This window comes from Thamnophis sirtalis, unplaced genomic scaffold (genome assembly GCF_051295495.1).
Source record: "Thamnophis sirtalis isolate CommonGarterSnake01/CBP01778 unplaced genomic scaffold, rThaSir2_p1.2 scaffold_10, whole genome shotgun sequence".
Lineage (NCBI taxonomy): Eukaryota > Metazoa > Chordata > Lepidosauria > Squamata > Natricidae > Thamnophis > Thamnophis sirtalis.
The window spans coordinates 61,754,615-61,776,884 of record NW_028261390.1 but is presented as its reverse complement, the minus strand read 5'-3'; the positions used below and the strand labels follow the sequence as shown (position 1 = coordinate 61,776,884).

At 40.2% G+C, this 22,270-nt stretch overlaps 1 protein-coding gene across 1 annotated transcript in view; it reads right to left on the bottom strand.

Annotated features, from left to right (window-relative positions):
* DLC1 (DLC1 Rho GTPase activating protein) overlaps window positions 1-22,270 on the bottom strand; it is a 275,133-nt gene that overhangs the window by 158,877 nt on the left and 93,986 nt on the right. Inside the window, exon 4 of the mRNA XM_087724698.1 lies at window positions 14,047-14,080. Coding sequence (XP_087580824.1) covers window positions 14,047-14,080 — 34 coding nt within the window. The remainder of the gene's footprint in view (window positions 1-14,046; window positions 14,081-22,270) is intronic.

Here is a 22,270-nt window from a genome sequence, read left to right as displayed (position 1 = left end):
CCAATTTTGATCACGACAATATAAAAAAGATGTAGAGACTCTGGAAAGAGTGCAGAGAAGATGATTGGGGGGAAATGAAGGTTAAAACGTATGAAGAACAGTTGCAGGAATTGGGCATGCCTAGTCTAGCGAAAAGAAGAATAAGTGGTGACATGATAGCGATGTTCCAGTGGTGGGTTACAGGTGGTACACCCTGGTATGGGCGTACTGGAGCGTGCCCGGAGCACTGGATACCATTCTGGTACGGTGCTCTAGAAGGCCCACCTGCCCTCCCGAGCTCCTTACCTGTCTTTAAGCCTTTGCCGCTTCTGTGCGCACACACGGCACATACAGTGCCTACGCAACGCTCCGCTGAGCAGCTGGAGCATTGCGGAGGCTCATGGAGGTGCTATGCATGCAGCACTGCACGTGTGTGCATCCATGCTGCGCCCGTCCATGTGGATGCCACCAGGCCTGTTCCAACCGTACCAGTTGGAACAGGATCCCAAACCCACCACTGCGGTGTCCCAATTACTGGAGGGCCTGCCGCAAAGAAGGGTCAAGAAGCCAAGGATGGAAACTGAACAAAGAGAGAAGCAACCTAGAAATAAGGAGAAACGTCCTGACAGAAGAACAATCAACCAGAGAAGCAGCTGGCCCTCAGAGGTTGTGGGTGCTCCAACATTGTAGGCTTTGAAGATGAGACTGGACAACCATTTGTTGGAAATGGTATATGGCAGGGGTCAAACTCACGTCGTCACAGCCGTGTCATGTGACATATCGGGACCTTCTCCCCCCCCTTTGCTAAATCGGGCATGGGCATGGCCAGCGCATGACACATCTGGCCCATGGGCCCAGAGTTTGACAGTCCTGGTATATATGCTGTCTTGCTTGAGCAGGGAGTTAGACTAGAAGCAGTGGTGGGTTTCAAAATTTTTTGGAACCTACTCTGTGGGTGTGGCCTTCGTGGGAGTGGCTTTCCGGCCATGTGACCTGGTGGGAGTGGCTTTCCGGCCATGTGTTTTCTCTCTCTCTCTCTCTCTCTCTCTCTCTCTCTCTCTCTCTCTCTCTCTCTCTCTCTCTCTCTCTCTCTCTCCTTTTGTCTCTCTGTCCCTTTTTTCTTTTTTTCTTTCATCTCTCTCTCATTCTTTTTCTTTCTTCTTTCTTTCTTTCTTTCTTTCTTTCTTTCTTTCTTTCTTTCTTTCTTTCTCTTTCTCTCTCTCTCTCTCTCTCTCTGTCAATCTGTCTGTCTGTCTCTCTCTCTGTGTGGCAGTGGTGGGTTTCAAAAATTTTGGGAACCTCTTCTGTAGGTGTGGCCTGCTTTCCGGGTCCACTGGTGGAACCTTTTCTAACCGGTTCGGTAGATTTGACGAACCAGTTCTACCGAATAGGTGCGAACTGGTAGGAACCCACCTCTGACTAGAACAGTTCCAAGGTCCCTTCCAACTCTGTTATTCTGTTATTTTGAGAAATACCAAGTGAATGGCTGACCCATCTAGAGAACTCTATAGGCAATGTCAGCTCAGTGACGTGCGAAAAGTTATTGTGGACCGATTATATGGCAGTATTGGAAATGGGTGCAAGAAATTACAGGAGAACAGATAAAATACAAACCCGAAATCTTTCTGCTGGGAATAATCAAAGGGAAATATACAAAGAAAATTAAGTACATATTAACACATCTGCTAACTACAGCTAGAATAGCATTTGCCCAATGCTGGAAACAAAATAATACCCCCTCGGACGAATTGGTGATAAAAAAACCTTCGGATTGTGCAGAGATGGACAAATTAACACTGAAATTAAAAGATAAAGAAGAGTCGGAATATTATGAAATTTGGAACAATTGGTACAAATGGCTGCAAAACAAGAATAAAATTAATTAAGCCAAAAAACTATATATAAATATATATAGAACTGTGTATAAAGGTGTGTAAATATAGAAGCAAAATATTATATACATGTACAGGTATGATGACATAACAATGTTGATGTAATGACTGTAAGGTGTTGTAGAAGGGAAAAAATAATAAAAAATCTGCAAAAATAAAACCAGGAGTATTCAGACAACAATCACTGTTACCTCATGGCCCACATCCCATCTGAAACTGAAAAAAGAAACAATTGGGAAGCGTGCTTTCCAGCTTCAGAGCTCAGTGCACCAGAGTTTTGATAATGTATAAAACAGGTACCTTTAATTTAGCATGAATTGGCAAAAAGTTCTGATGGTTGGGGCTAAAATTATGGTGCAAATATCATGGGGAATTATTCAGTCGGTTCCTGGATTTGGTAAAGAGGGATAGCCTTAATGCAAAGAGGAAGCACTCGGCTTCCTTCTGAACCTGCTCAATGGTTGTGTACTCTTGATTAACAATTATTTAAACTCAGTCCAAGGACTCAAATGTTGCACTAATTATGACTTCACACATTCCAGAGCCAAATTGTCTGTTAGAATGAGCAAAGGTTTGCTTATCATTGAGGGGCTAAACAGAAACCTGACGTTTGCACAGACAGTGGACCTTGCTCTGGGACAAATATATATCTAGGTTGTGGGGGATTAGGAGCAAAATAAACAATTTCTTTGTCTTCAGATATTCTCCTTCAATTTTTAAGTTGGTTGCTTTTTTCAAAAGGAGAACTTTTATGTATCTGGAATTTTAGACTCAGTAACAAAGAGATAGAAGTCATATGAGAGAGAGAGGGAGATGGAAGGAGAGGGACTAAATTCGGTTCCACCACAAAACCGCGCTCGACTAAACCGCGCCCGACTAAACTGCATCGCTGACGTCATCAACAGGGCGACAACAGCACGGAGACAGAAGCACGCTGTAAACCCTAAACCTAAAATTAACCCCTAAACCTAAACCTAACCCCCCTAAACCTAAACCTAACCGCCCTAAACCTAATCCTAAACCTAACCCTAAACTCAACCCTTAACCTAACCCTAAACCTAACCCTAAACCTAACCCTAACCCTTAACCTAACCATAAACCTAACCCTAACCCTTAACCTAACCCTAAAGCTAACCCTAAACCTAACCCTAAACCTAACCCTAAACCTAACCCTTACCTTAAGTTGAATTGGCTTGCTTTCAAAGCACTATTTCAAGCACCCTTCTTTCTCCGCGCTGGCTGTTGTCGCCCTGTTGATGACGTCAGCGACGCGGTTTAATCGGGCGCGGCTTAGTCGGGCGTGGTTTTGACGGGTCATGCTAAATTCATGTTCTCCCCTTCTCTCTGTGTTTGAATTTACTACCCAGTTTCCCAATACTTTCTGTTGATCTGAAAGAGAACATAGTTGCTGTAATACTTTCAGATTTCTCTGAATAACCAAAGCAGGCCATTTCCTCTTCTCCTTGCTCTTTACCTTGAATACTTCATTCCTTGGAGTTGGCTCATCTTCCAAATTTCATAAGCCCTTGTAAAGAAGCAAAGTGTTTATGCTACTCTATTTTTTTCTTCTCCTGTTCTTGCAGCAACATGCTGCACTTTAGGAATGTGTCCCTATTCCCAAGAATGGGAATCTTTGAGTATGGCACAGATCCTTCTCCATGATACACAGTTGAGGGTTTATTTCTCTTCCTTGCAAACACTAGAGATTATCTGTCTATATAGGGTTGAATACAATCAATTACCCTGCAAAATAACAATGCTGAGATTATTCCATTTCGCAGTGGCTTGTGGTGGGCTGTAAGCCTGTTATATAAGCTGTGGTTTGTTTTTGCTTTCAAAGTTTCTGCTGTCTTCAGACAGCCTCACTTCTCTTGGCAAAAAGTTCACTCTCTCAATCCACTTCATACGCTCCACCTGGACAAGGAAGAAAATTGCCTTTTGTCTGCTAAATCCCAATGGTGCTTTTATCCCATTATGAGTACACATTCTTCCCAAAAATGCCAAGGCAGCAGGAGCAGAAGAGACTGCTGGTTATTGACTGCGCATTATAGTGTCAATTCAACACATTGACAAGGAGAAAGATGAGCACCAATTATTTAAATCATCACCGCCACCACAACCATATCCACATCATTGGAAGAAAAATGTGGCCTGTGTCTTAAGTGCTCTTCTGGATCGCTGCCTGAATCCGAATCTGATACACAGAATGAGTAACAAGTACGGTGACTCCGTAGGTGAAGGTGAGAGGAAGGTCATCTAAGCAAGACTAGCACCGCTAACCCGCAAACAAAAACTGGTCAGATATCAACTCTGCGTCGAAAACAGGCATCTTATGTACTTACTCCTTCATGTCAGAGAGAATAGGCATCAAATGCCAGCCTGCATCTGCAGACTTTGCTCCTGGATTCACCTGCTGCTTTCAAGCCATCAGCCGTAAGCCCAGTGGTGGGCTGCAGCCAGTTTAACAACCGGTTTGGTGATCGCACGCACAGGCGTGTAACACGCTAGCTTGCAGCATTCAAAATACAGCAATTTGAAGCTCAGCTGCTTACTGTTGTGGTCCGGCGGCGGCCTGCAGAGCTGACAGCAGAATCAGCCAATTAGGAAGTTGGGGAGGAACATGGGACAGCCCTGGAGTCTGGGGAACGCTTGGACGAGGGCTCTGCATCAGAGGCAGAGAGAGGGCCAAGGCCATCTGGTAGTTATTTGCTGCCTCCGGAGCCTCCGGAGTCTGATAGTCTGACATCAGTGAGGCAGGAGAACAGCGGGAGCCTGTTCCCAGTGTGCGCATACGCAAAGCTGCCAGAAGGCAAGAACAATTAAGAAAATAGGGTTGACTTGGTAGTAAGACTTGGAGATGATTGGCCCCTCCCATAAGACATAAGAGAGGAGCGAACTGGATGTGAGCTTTTGGAGGAAGCAATTACCAAATTTTTCGGAGTGTAAGACACACCTTTTTCTCTCTCAAAAAAAGGCTGAAAATCTGGGTGCGTCTTATACTCTGAATACGGCATTTTTTTTGCTTCCCAAAGCCCTGCCCCCTTTACCAAAATGGCCATGCAGAGCCTGTAGAAGGCTTTCAGAGAGCTCCTGGGGGCTGGAGAGAGAAAACAGAGAAAAACAGGCTGTTTTTGCTCAATTTTGCCCCCTCCCCCATAACCCCCCAGGAGAACTCTATAAGCCTCCCAAAGCCTAGGCTTGCAATTTTGTTTGACAAAAATGGGCCCATTTTTGCAAACAAAGGGGTATTTTTTGCTCATTTGGGGGAGGCACCCCCCCCAGGATCACTCTGCAAGCCCCCTAAAGGCTATTCATGCCTTTTTTTTGGAAAAGGGGCCAATTTTCACAAAAAATGAGAGATTTGCAGAGTGCAAAAACCTTTAAAAAAAAATTTGCCTCTTCAAAACATTGGTGCGTCTTATACTCCAGTGCGTCTTATACTCCAAAAAATACGGTAGTTCATCTGCTCAGTTCAAGCTTTGAAAAGTTCTGTTTGACTCTGTGCTAAGTTTGGCCTTGCTCTGCTCTTGGCAATTAGGTCTCTGGCCGTGATGGCGAACCTATGGCACGTGTGCCACAAGTGACATGCGGAGCCATTTGTCAGGGCACGCGAGGCGTTGCCCTGTCAGCTGGCTAGCGAACTTTGGCCTTCTTTTGAGGCCATTCTAGAGGCCCTCCTTGAGGCCTCCAGAGCGTGAAAAACCAGTTCCTGAACTTCCGGTTTTTCACACTCCAGAGACTTCAGGGAAGCTTCTGAAGCCTCCAGAGAGCCTCCCGGGGGGGGGGGGGAGAGGCTGTTTTCGCCCTCCCCAGACTCCTATAAAGCCTCTGGAGCTTGGGGAGGGCGAAAAACAGGGGGCAGCGCTGGTTGTATGTACATATGCACTGGTGTTGTGCACATAGCATTATGGGTGTGGCACATCCGCGCATGACCCTCCCTGTGCTCCCCCGCTTTTGGCATGCGAGCCAAAAAAGGTTCACCATCACTGGTTTAGGGTCTCCTGCTTGAGCAGGGGGTTGGACTAGAAGACCTCCAAGATGAATATAAGATGAACATATAAGATGATCATATAAGATAAACATAAGATATTTTGTTATTAGTCTTTTACCCTTCCAGTTTTTTCAACAAAAGTTTGTAATAACTGCTTAGAAATTACAAGTTCCAGAAACTTGTGTTAAAGATAAACAATATGGGTTTTTTTTCCAATTTTCATGTCAGTTGATTCCAGCAAGGGTCAAAGCTGAATCATTAAAAGTCAGACACAATTATCCCAAAATGACTAACAGCAATTATCACATTAGCTAAAAACATACTTATGCAACCCACAATAAAGTCCCTGTGAACAATGATGTACCAAACATTCATGGAATACATCCAACCATTGTTTCTATGAAGATAAATTCAAGCTGCTTCAGATATTATGACTTTAAAACACTGGCAGTGCTTCCATAGGGGCGGGGGGTAGAAATTGCATGTACAATTGTGATACAAAAACTAGGCACAAAAGTTCATGTTTTTCCCACATGAAAACATATTAGAGAATTTTTCAAGTTATCCTGAAATTCAGCCCTTACAAGAGGAAACAATTAAGCTTTTCTAATATAGTCTATGAATATTGATTTCTATTCACTTATAGAACATAAGGCATAGAATAATAGAGTTGGAAGGAACCTTGGAGGTTTTCTAATCAAACCCCCTGCTTGAGCAGGAGACCCTATACCATTTCAGATAAATGGTTGTCTAGTCTCTTTTTGAAAGCCTCCAGTGAGGCATATAAATCAAATAAACCTAAACCTAAACCAGTGATGGAGCACCCATAACTTTTGAAGGCAAGTTGTTCCATGGTTGATGGTTCTCACCATTGGGAAATTTCTCCTTAATTCTAGCTTGCTTTTCTCCTTGAATAATTTCTATCCATTGTTTCTTGTCTTGCCTTCTAGTGTTTGGGAAAATAGTGTGATCTTTGAAGGAGCCCCTCAAATATTAGAATGCTGCTATCATTACTCCCCTAGTCTTTGTTTTCATTAGACTAGACATAACTCAATTCCTGTATCCATTTTTCGTATGTTTTAGCTTTCAGCCTCCTAATCTTTCTTGTTGATCTTCTCAGCGGAGTCTCAAATCTTTTTTATATTGTGTCAACCAGAACTTGGTTTGGTTTGGTTTGGTTTATTGGATTTATATGCCGCCCTTCTCCCAAGGACTCAGGGCGGCGTACAACATTAAAAAACCCCACATATTACAAAAGTTTTAAAAAATTAAATGGAATATCCAAAAAACAAACCCAATTAAGATTAACAATAACAATTTTTTTTTAAAAAAACCAATTAAAAGTAACAATAATCAATAATTTATTTTGTTTTGTTCAGGCCAGGCTGGCTTGCTGGAAAAGCCAACTTTTTAGGGCGCGTCGGAAGGACCGGAGGTCAGGGATTATACGAAGCTTCGGGGGCAGCTCATTCCAGAGGGAAGGTGCTCCCACAGAGAAGGCTCTCCCCCTGGGGGTCGCTAGCCGACACTGTCTGCCCGACAGCACCCTGAGGAGGCCAATTCTGTAGGATCGCACTGGACGGTGGGAGGCTACCGGTGGCAGTAGGTGGTCTCGCAGGTGTCCTGGGCCTAACTTGATGCAGTATTCTAAGTGTGGTCTTACTAAGGCTTTGAAAAGAGATATTAGAACTTCTATCTAGAATTGATTCTGTTCCTCCATTTATGCAATCTAGGATTGCATTGGCTTTTTTTGGCTGCCGTCGCACACTGCTAGCTCATATTTAAGTGACTCCAAGATCCCTCTTACAATTACTGCTATTGAACCAACTTTCCCCTAATCTGTACATGTACATTTGTTTTTTTCTTGCCTACGTGGAAAACTTTTACCTATGTCGAATTTCATTTTGTTAGCTAGGGCCCAGTGTTTAAGTCTGCCAATATTCAGTATTGTCACTTATTGAAATTGTCAGTATTCAGGTCTGTCAATATATAAATGCTATATTTACATAAATGAAAGATTCAATTATTTAAACCTGAAAAATGAAAGGTTTACAACGAACTGCATCCCACTGGTAGAGGAGTTGTAGAATACATCATGATATAAGCAAACTCTGCCCTGGATTCTTCCCATTCCTTACAATCCACATCCCACCTCTTGTAATTTGACCAAGTTCCACATCTTTACCATTGTTTGCATTCTTCTCAGTAATAAAAGGTTCAGCCCAAAGAAGCAAAGTTCTTAATCTTATTCTGTCAAGTATAGTACTAAGTTACAGTAGTTTTCAAGTTGTACTTCCGTTTATGACAGGATAGTATAAATAAATTCAGAGGTTAACCAAGTAACGATTCTTGAAAAGCATATTATTTCTTACTAGTACTAATTGTATATTTCAGTGTTCTGCAACTTTGAGATGTGTGGACTGAAACTCCCCGAATTTCCCAGTATGATTCATACTTGACCATAAACATTGCTTTGTATCATCGTTTTTTACTTTATTATTTATTTATTAATTAGACTTCTATACCACTTAATAGGGCTTTCAGCCCTCTCTAAGCGGTTTACATTTTTTTTTTTTAGCAAATTGAGTCAGCAACTTGCCCCCACAGTCTGGGTCTTCATTTCACCCACCTCGGAAGGATGGAAGGCTGAGTCGACCTTGAGCCGGTGAGATTTGAACCGCTGAACTGCAGATCGCAGTCAGCTGAAGTGGCCTGCAGTACTGCACCCTAACCACTGCGCCACCTCGGCTCTTACAGATATCCCGAAGTTTATTCAAGGATAGGTAAAAGATATAACCCTAACCTTACGCTCAACATCCAGAGGATACCAAGTTACTAAACATAGATGGATTCCTACCTCATAATACAGTTTTAAGCTCTTCAGTACTACAGAGAAGTCAGGATTTGGATAACAGCAACATAAATTATTTAAAGGTAGATGAGATTGGTTTACCAGAAATACCGAAAGAGCTAAATATACATCCAGCTTAACCATATGACGGCTAATGGAGTTGCAAGGTGAGGATAAATGGTAAGTGTTCCCAGATATTTTGGGATATCCATCTCTAAGAAGAAGAAGTGTTTAACTTTGAGGGAGATTGGATGGTCAAGAAATACAAAACACGAATAAATAAATTAATAAATTAAATAAAAAGAGACTAAGAATAGGAATTAATGAGGAGGGGAAGAAAAACAAGAGGTAAATCCATGTTCTGGTGGGAAAAAAATATTTTGTAGTGGATACCTGAGAATACTTCGTTGTCAAGGTTGGACTGTAAGAAAGGCTGAGCACCAAATAATCGAGGCCTTTGAACTGTGGTGCTGGAAAAGACTCCCGAGAGTCCCTTGGACTGCAAGGCTATCAAACCGGTCAGTCCTAGAGGAGATCAATCCTGACTGCTCTTTAGAAGGCCAGATCCTGAAGAGGAAACTCAAAGACTTTGGCCACCTAATGAGAAGGAAGACGGACTCCCTGGAGAAGAGCTTCATGCTGGGAGGGCAAAAGAAGAAGGGGACGACAGAGAATGTGGGGGCTGGATGGAATCATTGAAGCAGTAGCCGTGAGCTTAAATGGACTCCAGAGGATGGTAGAGGACAGGAAGGCCTGGAGGAACATTGTCCATGGGGTCAGAATGGGTCGGACGTAACTTTGCAACTAACAACAACAACCTGGGAACAGGAAAACAATTGAATAAAATAATGAAATATAAAAAGCAGAATAGAGAAAAGGAAGTTCAGAAATCGGACAAAAGTCCATTAATACTGATAATAATAATACTAACTAATACTAATAATTCATATATAGTATATTCACCAAATACATAATTTTTGGCATATGAAAAAATGGGAATGTGATAAAGAATAGCATATGATCAGTCTTACTATTTGACCCGTTGGCCTTCATACAATTTCCCTTTTTTATGAATGAGTGCTACCTTTGCTACCCTTAATCTAATTTTGAATATCATTTTTCTCACCTTTTCACTCTGGGAATCATTTGGGATGTTGCACCTTTATTGGTGGGAAGATTTAAACTCTTGTTCAGCCATAAAAGAGCTTGAACAAAGCTTTATATCTATTAACTTGAGTTATCTTGGCTCGATAGAATTTTTAGGAAAATAGAAGCAGGGAGAATCTCTCACGGTATCATAAATGGTATATTTGTGGCGTCCAGCTACATCTCTCTAGCCATAATAGGAGCCATAATCAGCAAAGATTCATCTAAGCTCGTTTGGGTAGTTAATTCAGATAATGCAATTGTGCTAAAATTGAATAAATCATCTGAAATATATAGTGCTGATCTGGACAGTTTCTGAAAGATCAACACAACCTAGATGAGACTGGTGGTTTATGAATATCATCTAGTCATCATGTTTCATACAGCTATTTTAAGTCTTTGAAATTCATCCAGTAACCAAAACGCTTCTGGAGATTGCATTAAGACATCTGCAACTGTTGAGGGCAGCCATGCTTTATGCACTTTTCTATAATTGCTGAGCAATTGATGGGCTCAGCTGGTGTTTTGGACGAGTGCTGTGTTTCCTTTTCCTTCATTAAATGCACAATAGAAGGAAAAATAGAAGCTGTACAGTACAGTCCAGGTGAGACACCCACCTGGTCTCTCTCAAGCCAAAACAAAACCACCACTTAGTTCTGATAAAGCAAAACAAAGCAAAAAAAAAAAAAAAATAGACAAGCAGAAGGGATTTCTTGTTTAGAGAATTAGAAATTACACAATTCTGGGTTGGAATGGTTTTCTTTAAGTATTTCCAAGTATAGAATAAAATAACAGAGTTGGAAGGGATCTTGGAGGTCTTCTATTCCAACCCCCTGCTCAGGCAGGAAACTCTATACCATTTCAAACAAATGGTTATCCAATCTCTTCTTAAAAACTTCCAGTGTTGGAGAATTCACAACTTCTGGAGGCAAGTTGTTCCACTGGTTAATTGTTCTAAATGTCAGGAAATTTCTTCTTCGTTCTAGGTTGCTTCTCTCCTTGATTAGTTTCCACCCATTGCTTCTTGTCCTGCCCTCGGGTGCTTTGGAGAATAGTTTGACCCTTTCATTTGTGGCAACCCCTCAGATATTGGAACACTGCTATCATGTCTCCCCTAGTCCTTCTTTTCATAAAACTAGACACACCCAGTTCCTACAACCGTTCTTCATATGTTTTAGCCTCCAGTCCCCTAATCCATTCCCCTGAAATCATGTATGAGATACATTATTTTCTAGCTTGAGACAAACTACATTGTATATTCTCACAAAAATAATTTTATCAAGTAGACATTTCAAGTGTTAAGACCATTCTTAAATAGAACAGTTCCATAATCTGTCACCTTTAACTCTTTCAATCCCTCAAATTACTTGGGAACCTGAAAACTACCTGGCCAAACGACTATTATTTATAAATGTGTAAGAATATTTGCTCTTATTGGGACAATTAGTATACATGAATTTATTTCATTTTGCATCGCGAGATCTTAAAATATGCTTTTCTATTTCTGGAAAGGGAAGGAAGCGGCATCTCTCCCTAAATGGATTTAAATATCAGCTAGGAGAGTTAAGTAACAGAATCCCAGGAAATGAAATGATTCTGCTATATTTAGTAGCATTAGACGAGTGTATCTCAGCAACAAAATGTTTTTTTTTTCTGTTAAGAAAACAGGATAAAGGTAAAAAGAATGATTGGAACTGGTGGAGAAAGCAAAAACAACAACAACAAAAAAATCAAACACAGATGTAATAGGAGGTTTTCCAGATGTTGAATTCAATTTCTTAGAATCAAGTCATCCAACTTGGCTTGCATAAACTGTAATTTTTAATTTAGCGGGGAAACTATTCCCACAGATTTTTAAATCTAATAGTAGTTGACTTCCTTAATTTTTGTATAGCGTAACAACATTTATAAAAATGATCATGTCCTTCATTCCAGTAATTTCTTTCAAATAGAATTCACTGTGTTATTAAAAATAAAAGTACATATGTATATACAATAATTCAAGGTTCAGTAATTTTAATATATATATATAATACACACACACACATAAATACACACACACAAACAAACATACATTACAGGGGTGGGCTGCTGGGGGTTCACAGGGGTTCGGGAGAACCTCTAGCTAAGATTCGGAGAACCCCCAAATCCTGGTCCAGCCCATCCCACCCTGCCCCTCCCAAGAGTCCCCACACGGCCCATTCTGGATTCAGGTAAGTGTAGGGCGTGCACGGAGGCCCGGAGAGGGTGAAAAACACGCCTACCAGAAGTTCTGGAAGGCTAGAAGCGGGCAAATTTCTGGGCTCCAGGGAGCCTCCGGAGCCTGGGGAAGCTGTTTTTGCCCTCCCAGAGGTTCAAGGGAAGCCTCCGGAGCCTGAGGAGGGTGAACTCCCCCTGTGGTGCAGGAGGCGGACTAGGCATGCCCACCATGGCCATGCCCACCCAGAAACCAGGCAGAGAACCCCTTGCTAAAAATTTTGAAGCACCCTTGTGTGTGTGTGTCTGACTGTCTCTCTCTCTCTCTGTGTTCAGGGATTATCGCTTTCCCTTTCATAGGTTTTCAACATTCCAATTAGCACCACCAGCTAAATTTCCCACAACGCACCTGGGAAAGTGTAAAGAAATTGGGCTCCTCTGGATTTCACTCTCTATTACTGTTATCACCTTTAAGTCAAAACCAAGCAGGATGAAACCCACTAACAAGCCCTTAATTAAAGAACACCCTCAAATGAATATAATGTTGGATAAAACAGTTCCAGATATAGCTATTTTTTGAGCTTTGAATAATTTGCTTTGAGTATTCTGGTGTTGCTTCTAGCCTAATCTTTATTGCTCTGCTTACAGAAACTGCCTCTCCAGTTAACCCTTATTATGTAGTAACAGCTAAGGCGAAGCGCTCATCGACCTGAGTGATGTTGAATTGGGCACACCCACCCAGTCACATGACCACTGAGCCCCGCCTACCCAGCTGGTCATTAGGGCAGAGAACCAGTTGTTAAAGTATTTGAATCCCACCACTGCTAGGAAAAATGGAATCAAGAGGATAAGTATCAGATGCTATAGAATTATGGATATAATATGGAAAAAAATTGTAAATAGGCTAATGTAAGAAGAAATTTAGTTAAAGCTCATTTTCTTTTCTTTTTGTATTATTATAATATTACTGTAAATATATTACTGCCATAGTTTGTTAAGTAAGTTAAGATTTGCTATTGATTTTTCTTTGACTTTGTTTGTAATTGTTAACCTAATATATCTTTTCAATAAGGTATTTTTTAAAAAACAGCAAGGTGGAGGAACACAGTTATATTGGTAATGAATGCACTATTGGAAGCTCTGAAAACCAGGTCAAAAATAGATCACCATGAGTAAAATGTATGGATGGGATCATTAAGAGTTGACAACAACTTCAGTCAGTTACTTTTAATCCCTTTGCTCAGTCAACAGATGCTAGAAAGAAAAAGTATTTAAGGCATCTAGAATCAAAAATATAGTTCTATTCCTTCTTCAGCACAATCAACTCTTTATTAAAGTAGCAAAATCATAATTGATTTGAACTCAGAAAAATGTTATAAAGCCGCAATCTAAAATGCTATCAAACTGGATAATAATTTTTTTAAAAGCCACTTATTATAATAAAGTCACACTAAATTCTTAGTGAAAGAGATAATTTAGGATATTTTGCAAGAATGAAGAGGCTTTAAAGTGTAATTTCCAACTATGTGCAGAATGCATGATGATCCATCAAAAGCCATTTAGCTATCTGCATATGGGTTCCAAATTGCTATTACGTGCTTTCTAGACAAAAGTACCAACAATTAAATGATCCAGAAGACAATTATTTCTTTGTTATTGAGGGTTAAGAAAGCAAGATCCCAGCCTATTATATCAGATTTTGTCTTTCTGACTGATCATTGGCCATATCGCTTGAGGCCCAATTTAGTTTTTCACAGGACTGATCTTTCAACTTTGTGAAAATCTTTACCAACAATGTTTACCACTGTTTTCCGCAGTGGAGTGAAAACACAGATTATTAACAGCAAGCACTTAATATTTGTTAAGTTCATAATTTGCACCTTCTGCTGAAACTGTAGTTCAAGCCTGCTTGTTTCTTTACGGATATGTAAAGTAATAGTGCACAAAACCAGTTGAAGAACAGCAAAAGAAATATGCTTTTAGCTACTCACCAGCCTTCAACTTTTCTGTAAAAATTGGCACAGCCTGGAAAATAAAATAAAATTGTTACATTTTCATAATTTTGTGCCTCCTTATTTAACATTTTTAATCAATGTTTTCTTATTATTTTTAAGATTCTACATATTGGTGAGATCTCTTTGCATTAAGTGTATATAATATCCCAGGAACCCAGTAATCCATCTTGAACTAAGAGCATAACTTCAAATTTAAAAATGAAAAGATTAAAACATTCCTAGACACTGGTAGCACACATTTTAGGAACTATCCTTAGATACAACCTTAGAAGTGGCCTTAGATTCTGATTCTAAATTGTGTTGAGTTGGCATGTTGTTTTTAAGTTGAAAATTTGCTTCCTCTGCAGCTTGTGATATTTGACATTTGTTCTCTACTTACTTGACATTTGCTGCCATTTACTTCTCAATAGCTTTGACTGGTATCCCTATTCTACAGATCTTCCAGCTATATTACATATCCCCCATAATTCAATTCTACAGGGAATTAGAAGAACTGTAATCAACATAATGGGAGAAAGGGAAGTCAAAAGAACAAGCTAAAGGCTCTTTTACATAGCAGCTCTGAGCTCTTGTTTCCTCTACTGAAAAGGACTAATAAAGCCAGTTTTAAAAACTGGTATTGCATTTTAATATGTTTTTCAGATTTGGCAAATGCACACTATCAATTAACATATCTTGACAGCTTAACAGCTTAACATAGTTGGAAGGGACCTTGTAGATCAGAGGTGGTATTCAGCAGGTTCTAACCAGTTCTGGAGAACCAGTAGCGGAAGTTCTGAGTAGTTTAGAGAACCGGTAAATACCACCTCTGACTGCCCCCCTCCCCATCTATTCTCTGCCTCCTGAGTCTCAGCTGATCAGGAGGGAATGGGGATTTTGTAGTAATCTTCCCTTGGAGTAGGGTGGGATGGGAGATTTTACAGTATCCTCCCCCTGCCACACCCACCAAGCCATGCCCACCAAGCCACGCCATGCCCACAAAAATGGTAGTAAAATTTTTGAATCCCACCACTGTTGTAGGTCATCTAGTCCAACCTCCTGCCCAAGCAGGAGACCCTACACCATTTCTGACACAGGGCAGTCCAGTCTCTTCTTGAAAGCTTCCAGTGATGAAGCTCCCACAACATCTGAAGGCAACTTCTGTTCCATTGGTTGATTGCTCTCACTATCAGAAAAATTCTCCCTATTTCCAGGCTGAATCTCTCCTTGATCAATTTTCATCCATTATTCTTTATCTGGCCTTTGGGTGCTTTAGAAAATAGCTTGACCCACTCCTCTCTGTGGCAGACCCTCAAATATTGGAAGACTGTTATCATGTCTTTCCTGGACCTTCTCTTCACTAGACTAGTCATTGCAATCGCTCATTGTATGTTTTATCCTCCAGCCCCCTAATTATCTTGGTTGCTCTTCTCCACACTATTTCTAGAGTCTCAACATCTTTTTATAGTGTGGTGACCCAAACGGGATGCAGTGTTCTAGTTATGGTCTTAATAAGGCTTTATGAAATGTTATTACCATGTTTCCTCGAAAATAAGACAGGGTCTTATTTTCTTTTGACCCCTGAAATAAGCCCTTGACCTTATTTTCAGGGATGTCTTATTATTTTTTAGGTGCAGGAGGTGGCGAGCATGGTCACCTCGTGGCTGCTGCTCTGTTTCAATATTTTGAGGGGAGGGCTTATTTTAGCACATGCACTCAAAAGCCCGATTGAGCTTATTATCCGGGGAGGTCTTATTTTCAGGGAAAACAGAATAGTACCTCACTTGATCTTGATTGTATCCCTCTGTTGATGCAATTTAGGATTGCATTGGTAAACTGCCATATCTTTAACCCTCTCTAACCCTATCTTTTAAAAGTTAAAAAAATAACTTTTCAATTTCACTTAAAGTCTCTTCAGCTGGGGTATTGGAGTGTTCAGTGCATGATGGACTATTAGCTACAAGGATGCATGAAGAGTCAAAACAGCTTGGATCAATCTAACGTTTTAGCTTGGAATCAACGGGATGGCATACACTTGTCTGGATGTATATCAAAAATTTTTAAACATTAAGTGGTTGCCTCGAAGGGGGACCCGGGAAGCCATTAAGATATCTTTTTCCTCTAGGGACTCGTGCACAGAATGTTACACCAGCTGAAGTCCAGCAGGCAGGAAGTGGAGTGAAGCAAGAGTTCCCACCACTGGGAAAACAGACCATGTAGCTCTGCATGTTTTCATCATTACAAACAGAAAAATTGTTGTTGTACTTGTCGATGTACCACAACTGAATCCGAAATTAATCTGCTCTATTGCTGAATGATCAAACTGAAGGCAATCAAACCAATCAGTCCTAGAGGAGATCCGCCCTGACTGCTCTTCAGAAGGCCAGATCTTGAAGATGAAACTCAATTATTTTGGCCACCTAATGAGAAGGTAGGACTTACTGGAGAAGAGCCTGATGCTTATTATCCAGAGATGTCTTATTTTCAGGGAAACAGGGTAGTATCTTGATTGTATCCCTCTGTTAATGCAATTTAGGATTGCATTGGTGAACTGCCATATCTTTAACCCTCTCCCTCAATGCTTGGAAAGCGAGGACCACTTAACTTTCCTTCCATGGATTGGCCTTTAAGACCATGTGGTTCCCATCAATATACCTCTTGTACAAACCCCCATTATAATTGACACCTGTCTATTCCTTTCTGGATAGAAAAGAAAACACCCATGGTTTTGCAATATTCCTATTACTTGACGTGGAAGAGGGATTTCAGAATTCACTTGTTTAAAATATAGAGTGCCAAGAAGAAAATGAAGTGTAGCAGCTGGGCCACACAATAGCACTATGCAGCAGAAATTGGAAAACACTGCTCTTAAGATGAAGTGAGAAGGATGGTTTGAAGTTCCCTCTGCAGCAGCCTGGGTGGCTCGAGGACAACACACATTCTTACAAAGCTCCTTGAGTTGAGACAATACAATACAATAGCAGGGTTGGAAGGGACATTGGAGGTCTTCTAGTCCAACCCCCTTCCTAGGAAGGAAACCCTATACAAATAGACAAATGGCTATCCAACATCTTCTTAAAGACTTCCAGTGTTGGGCATTCACAACTTCTGGAGGCAAGCTGTTCCACTGATTAATTGTTCTGTCAGGAAATTTCTCCTCAGTCCTAAGTTGCTTCTCTCCTTGATTAGTTTCCACCCATTGCTTCTTGTTCTACCCTCAGGTGCCTTGGAGAATAGTTGGACTCCCAAATCTTCTCTGTGGCAACCCCTGAGATATTGGAACACTGCTATCACGTCTCCCCTAGTCCTTCTTTTCATTCAACTAGACATCCTCAGTTCCTGCAACCGTTCTTCATATGTTTTAGTCTCCAGTCCCCTAATCCCCTTTGTTGCTCTTCTCTGCACTCTTTCTGGAGTCTTCGCATCTTTTCTACATCGTGGTGACCAAAACTGAATGCAGTTTTGCAAATACAAATAGGACATGCCTTTCGTCAATTTTATTTGGGTTGCCAACATGCAACGCACAGAGCATTGTCTCATACATTCTTCAAACAATGTGACATCAGTCCAAGCAACCCAATATTACTTAATTATCAAATATACAAAAATATGTGTACCGTATTCTATTATTATCAGCAGTATTAGGCATGTACAAACTGACACATTAAGTTTAAGTTTTAATAGATTTGTATGCCGCCCAATCCTGAAGGACTCCGGGCGGCTTACATAAAAACAGTTTAAAAACAAATACTAAAAAAGTTAAAATACAAAACAACGGATTAAAAAGGGACACAACATACACTCAATGTTAATGGGGCTGAAGCTCAATCAGAGATCAGCAGCCCCAGGCTTGCTGGAACAGCCAGGTCTTAACAGACTTTCAGAAGGCCATTGCATTTCAGTAGCATATTCCTGCCCTGTTTCATAGCTCATGTGGAAATATCACCTGGAAACGATTACTTGCATTAAAAACCAAGAAACCGAACAGAACTCTGACCACATCATCTTGATCAACTGTCTGTATATTTGCCAGTAGTTCCAGCCAATTTCTGAAATTTCAGCAGGATTATTGAAGAGAGATGTTTTCTGAAATCAGAAATGCCATCTCCAAGGCCTGCTTGTTCAAACAGCATTTGGACAGATAAAAAAACACTTTAATCAAAAATTTAGGTAAATGTAGTTAAACTTTGAGTACTATGTATAAAATAAAGTAATAATAGCTATAGTCAAATAAATGATTAATAATGATAATAAAGCATTCATATATGCTAGATTGATAATATCAAATTCTATATAAATTGTAAGTGAGAATGATGGAGATGATGTTGAAAAGCCTTTTATAAAAGATAAATATTTCTATATAGACTAGAATATAAAGATGTAATATCAGTGGATGATTTCAGGATGATGTAGTGAAATGCCATAATATAAATCTACCTCAAATTTAATATGCCTTATGTTGAAAGGATGTAATAATAGCTATGCTTAATGGATGTTTAACAATTCTAATAATTTGTATAAATGTATCTTAGATTGATGATACTAATAACGGAAAAAACATGGAATTGAAAATTATAAGAGAATGTTATTAATGCTAAAATAATAGAATGATTTAGAATAGGATACAAAAAATTCTTTATTATTGGATATATTTAAGATGATATAATGAATCATTATAACACAAATGGATACATATTTAGAATACCTTGTTTAAAATGGTGAAACAATAGTGATAATTAAACAAATGAAGTTCAATAATGATGTATACAAAGATATTTGATTGACAATATGTGACTTTTGATAAAGCTCAAGTGATGGAAAGGACCCAGAAAGATCTTATAACCAATCGACACACTGTATGCAGTTGAAGAGGTTTTTATGTTATATGTTTTGTGTGTTTATATTTGTTTGAAAATAAAAATTTTATTAAAAAAAAAAACCACTTTAATCCATACAGCAACTGACCTGGAGCATTCATGACAGCAAAATTTCTAATGATCTGATCTAGAAGTATTGGAAGAACTAACTCAAATAAAATTCACGCTGAAATTAGGCTAGAATCAGCATTTTTCAGCGCCGTTGTAATTTTGAATGATCACTAAATAAAATGTTGCAAGTCCAGGATTACTTCTACAAACATTTATACTAAGGCAGGGATCAGCAATTTTAAACACTTAAAGAGCCATTTGGACCCATTCCCCATAGAAAAGAAAACACCGGGAGCCACAAAGGTCCTAACCGGAAGCATCCTGTTCAATTCTGGAGCTGATTGGAAGTCCGGTTCCCCCACCATAGAGTCTTCTCCTAGTCTGCCATCCTATTTCCTCTACCTCTCCTAACTGAAAGTCCTGTCAATTGTGGAGCTGACCAGAAAACTGCTGCTTGTCATAGAGCCTCCTCCTGGCACGCCATGCTCTCCCCCCGCCCCCAACCGGAAGGTCCTCTCAAAATTGTGGCGCCAACTGCTGACAGGGAGCCACAACAGAGGGATGAAAGTGCCATATGCAGCTCCAGAGCCACGAGTTGCTGATCCCTGTACTAAGGTAAATAATTAAACAGTTTTAATCATTTCTAATGCTACTGAAAAACAAATATCAGTTAAAAAAGTCAGTTTTCAAAGAAAAAAAAGACAGTTTAAAAAAAACTGGAAAAGGATTGTTGACTTCTTCTGACAAGCTCCATACGACTTCAGGTTCAGGGTGGAGCATTGAAATACTTTGTTAATTCTCAACCCTGTAGGATAGCATGGCTTACTGTTTCTTATGAAAAATGGTTCCATCTTAAAAAAAATATATCTCTGAATTCACTGTGGACCTTCTCCAGTGCTTTCCATATGTTTTATATTATTTGCATTCCCAGGAAGTGATATAACATTTTTGGCAAAACAGCAATTAAGTGGGATTTTCCTGAACAGCCAGATGGGTCTAATACAGCTTCAGATTATTCCTAACTCTTAAACATGATGAAACAAAACAAATTTCTAAAACCTTCCATATGATTGAACAATACACTTTCAGTTTTCTTTCTCTTTCATATTGTATGATTAGAAAAATAAAATAAAATAACTAGTTATTATGTCATTCACACACACTTTTGTTTCCTAATAAAATTCACTACCATACTATAACTAATAAAACTGCCCACAGTTTAAAAATAATTTGCCTCTGTAATAATCATTTAACATAGATATGGCTTTTTGAGTCAAGGATCACAATATAAGGTCGCCTAATATTTAAAGGGATATGGTGGCTCAGTGGTTAAGATGCTGAGCTTGTCGATCAAAAGATTGGCAATTCAGTGGTTTGAATCCCTAGCGCCACATAATGGAGTGAGCTCCCGTTACTTGTCCCAGCTTCTGCCAACCTAGCACTTCGAAAGCACATAAAAATTGCAAGTAGGAAAATAGGGACCACTTTGATGAGAAGGTAACAGCGCTCCATGCGCCTTTGGCATTTAGTCATGCCGGTCACATGACCACAGAGACATCTTCGGACACCACTGACTTTTCGGCTTAGAATCGGATATGAGCATCGCCCACTAGAGTCAGGAACGACTAGCACATATGTGTGGGGGAACCTTTACCTTAATATTTTAGCAAAAAAGAACACATTAAAAGGAATGGACAACTTAGACAGCAGCATTCCAATATCTCAGGGGCTGCCACAAAGAAGAAAGGGTCAACCTATTCTCCAAAGCACCTGAAGGCAGGACAAGAAGCAATGGATGGAAACTAATCAAGGAGAGAAGCAACTTAGAACTAAGGATAGACTTCCTAATGGTGAGAACAATTAACCAGTGGAACAGCTTGCCTTCAGAAGTTGTGTGTGCCCCATCAACTAGAGGTTTTTAAAAAGAGACTGGACAGCTGCTTGTCTGGATTGATATAGGGACTCCCGCTGGAGCAGGGGTTGGACTAGAAGATCTCTAAGGTCCTTTCCAACTTTGTTATTCTATCCTGCTATTCTGTTAGTATATAGATAACATAATCAATATCCCTATTTGTATAACCAGTTTTGTCTAGCTCCTTCTCTGTACTGTCTCTCTGCAAACTAAGCTCAGGAGACGCTAATCTTACTTGCATACCTAAATTTACAGAGCATATTGTACACATTTGTCTAGTGGTATGCAAATAAATATGGGCAGTTGCTGTTAAAGAGTTTTTGAACTCACTGAGTTATCCCTCCATTTAAAAACTTATTGAAAGCACCGAATTGCTAGTACCGTATTTCCCCAAAAATAAGGCGGCCTCTTATTTTCTTTTGACTCACTGAAATAAGCACTTTTTTTGGGGGGAGGGCTATCTTATTATTTTTGAGGCGTAGAAGGCGGTGAACGTGATCATCTCATGGCTGTTGCTGTGTTACAATATTTTTTGGGGAGGGCTTATTTTAGCGCATGTGCTCAAAAGCTCAATTGGCCTTATTATCTGGGGAGGTCTTATTTTGGGGAAAACAGGATATATGCACTCACATACCAAATTTATGCAGCAGTAGCTTGGAAAAAAAACCACCCTGAATCAGTAGCCTAGACTTTGGAAACTAGCTGAAAGGAAGAAAAGAAGAAAGGAACTAGCTGAAAGGGAAAAAAAATAACTTTTTGATTTCATTTAAAGTCCCTTTAGCTGGGGTATTGGAGTGTTCAGTGCAGGGGTGGGTTCCTGCCAGTTCTAACCTCTTCTATAGAAGAGGTTCCACAAATCTACTATGCTGTTTAGAGCCGGTTCCAGCTCCCTCCTCCCGCCCATCCACACCACACTTGCCCTGCCCTTCGCTCACTGATTGGCTGGCTCACCAATCACTCCACTCGCCTCTAACAGTCCTAATCTAAACCTTAAAGTCTTAAAGCTGTCAAGTTTGAACATACCTGGGGTTTTTTTCTAAAGGGTTAGGGGTGTGAGGGTCTTATAACTTGACAGCTTTAACACTTGAACACTTCAATGCCAGAGTTCCTGAGCCAACATGACTGGAGGAGGAATTCTGGGAGTTGAAGTCCACAAGTCTTAAAGCTGTCAAGTATAAAACACCCCTGGGGTTTTTTTCTAAAGGGTTAGGGGTGCAAGGGTCTTGTAACTTGACAGCTTTAAGACTTGCGTGCTTCAAATGGCAGAATTCCTGAGCCATTTTGGTTGCTAAGCAAGAGCATTGTTAAGTGAGTTTCACCACATTTTACAAGTTGGTCACGCCCACCCAGTCCACATGACTGCCAAGCCACTCCCACTTGG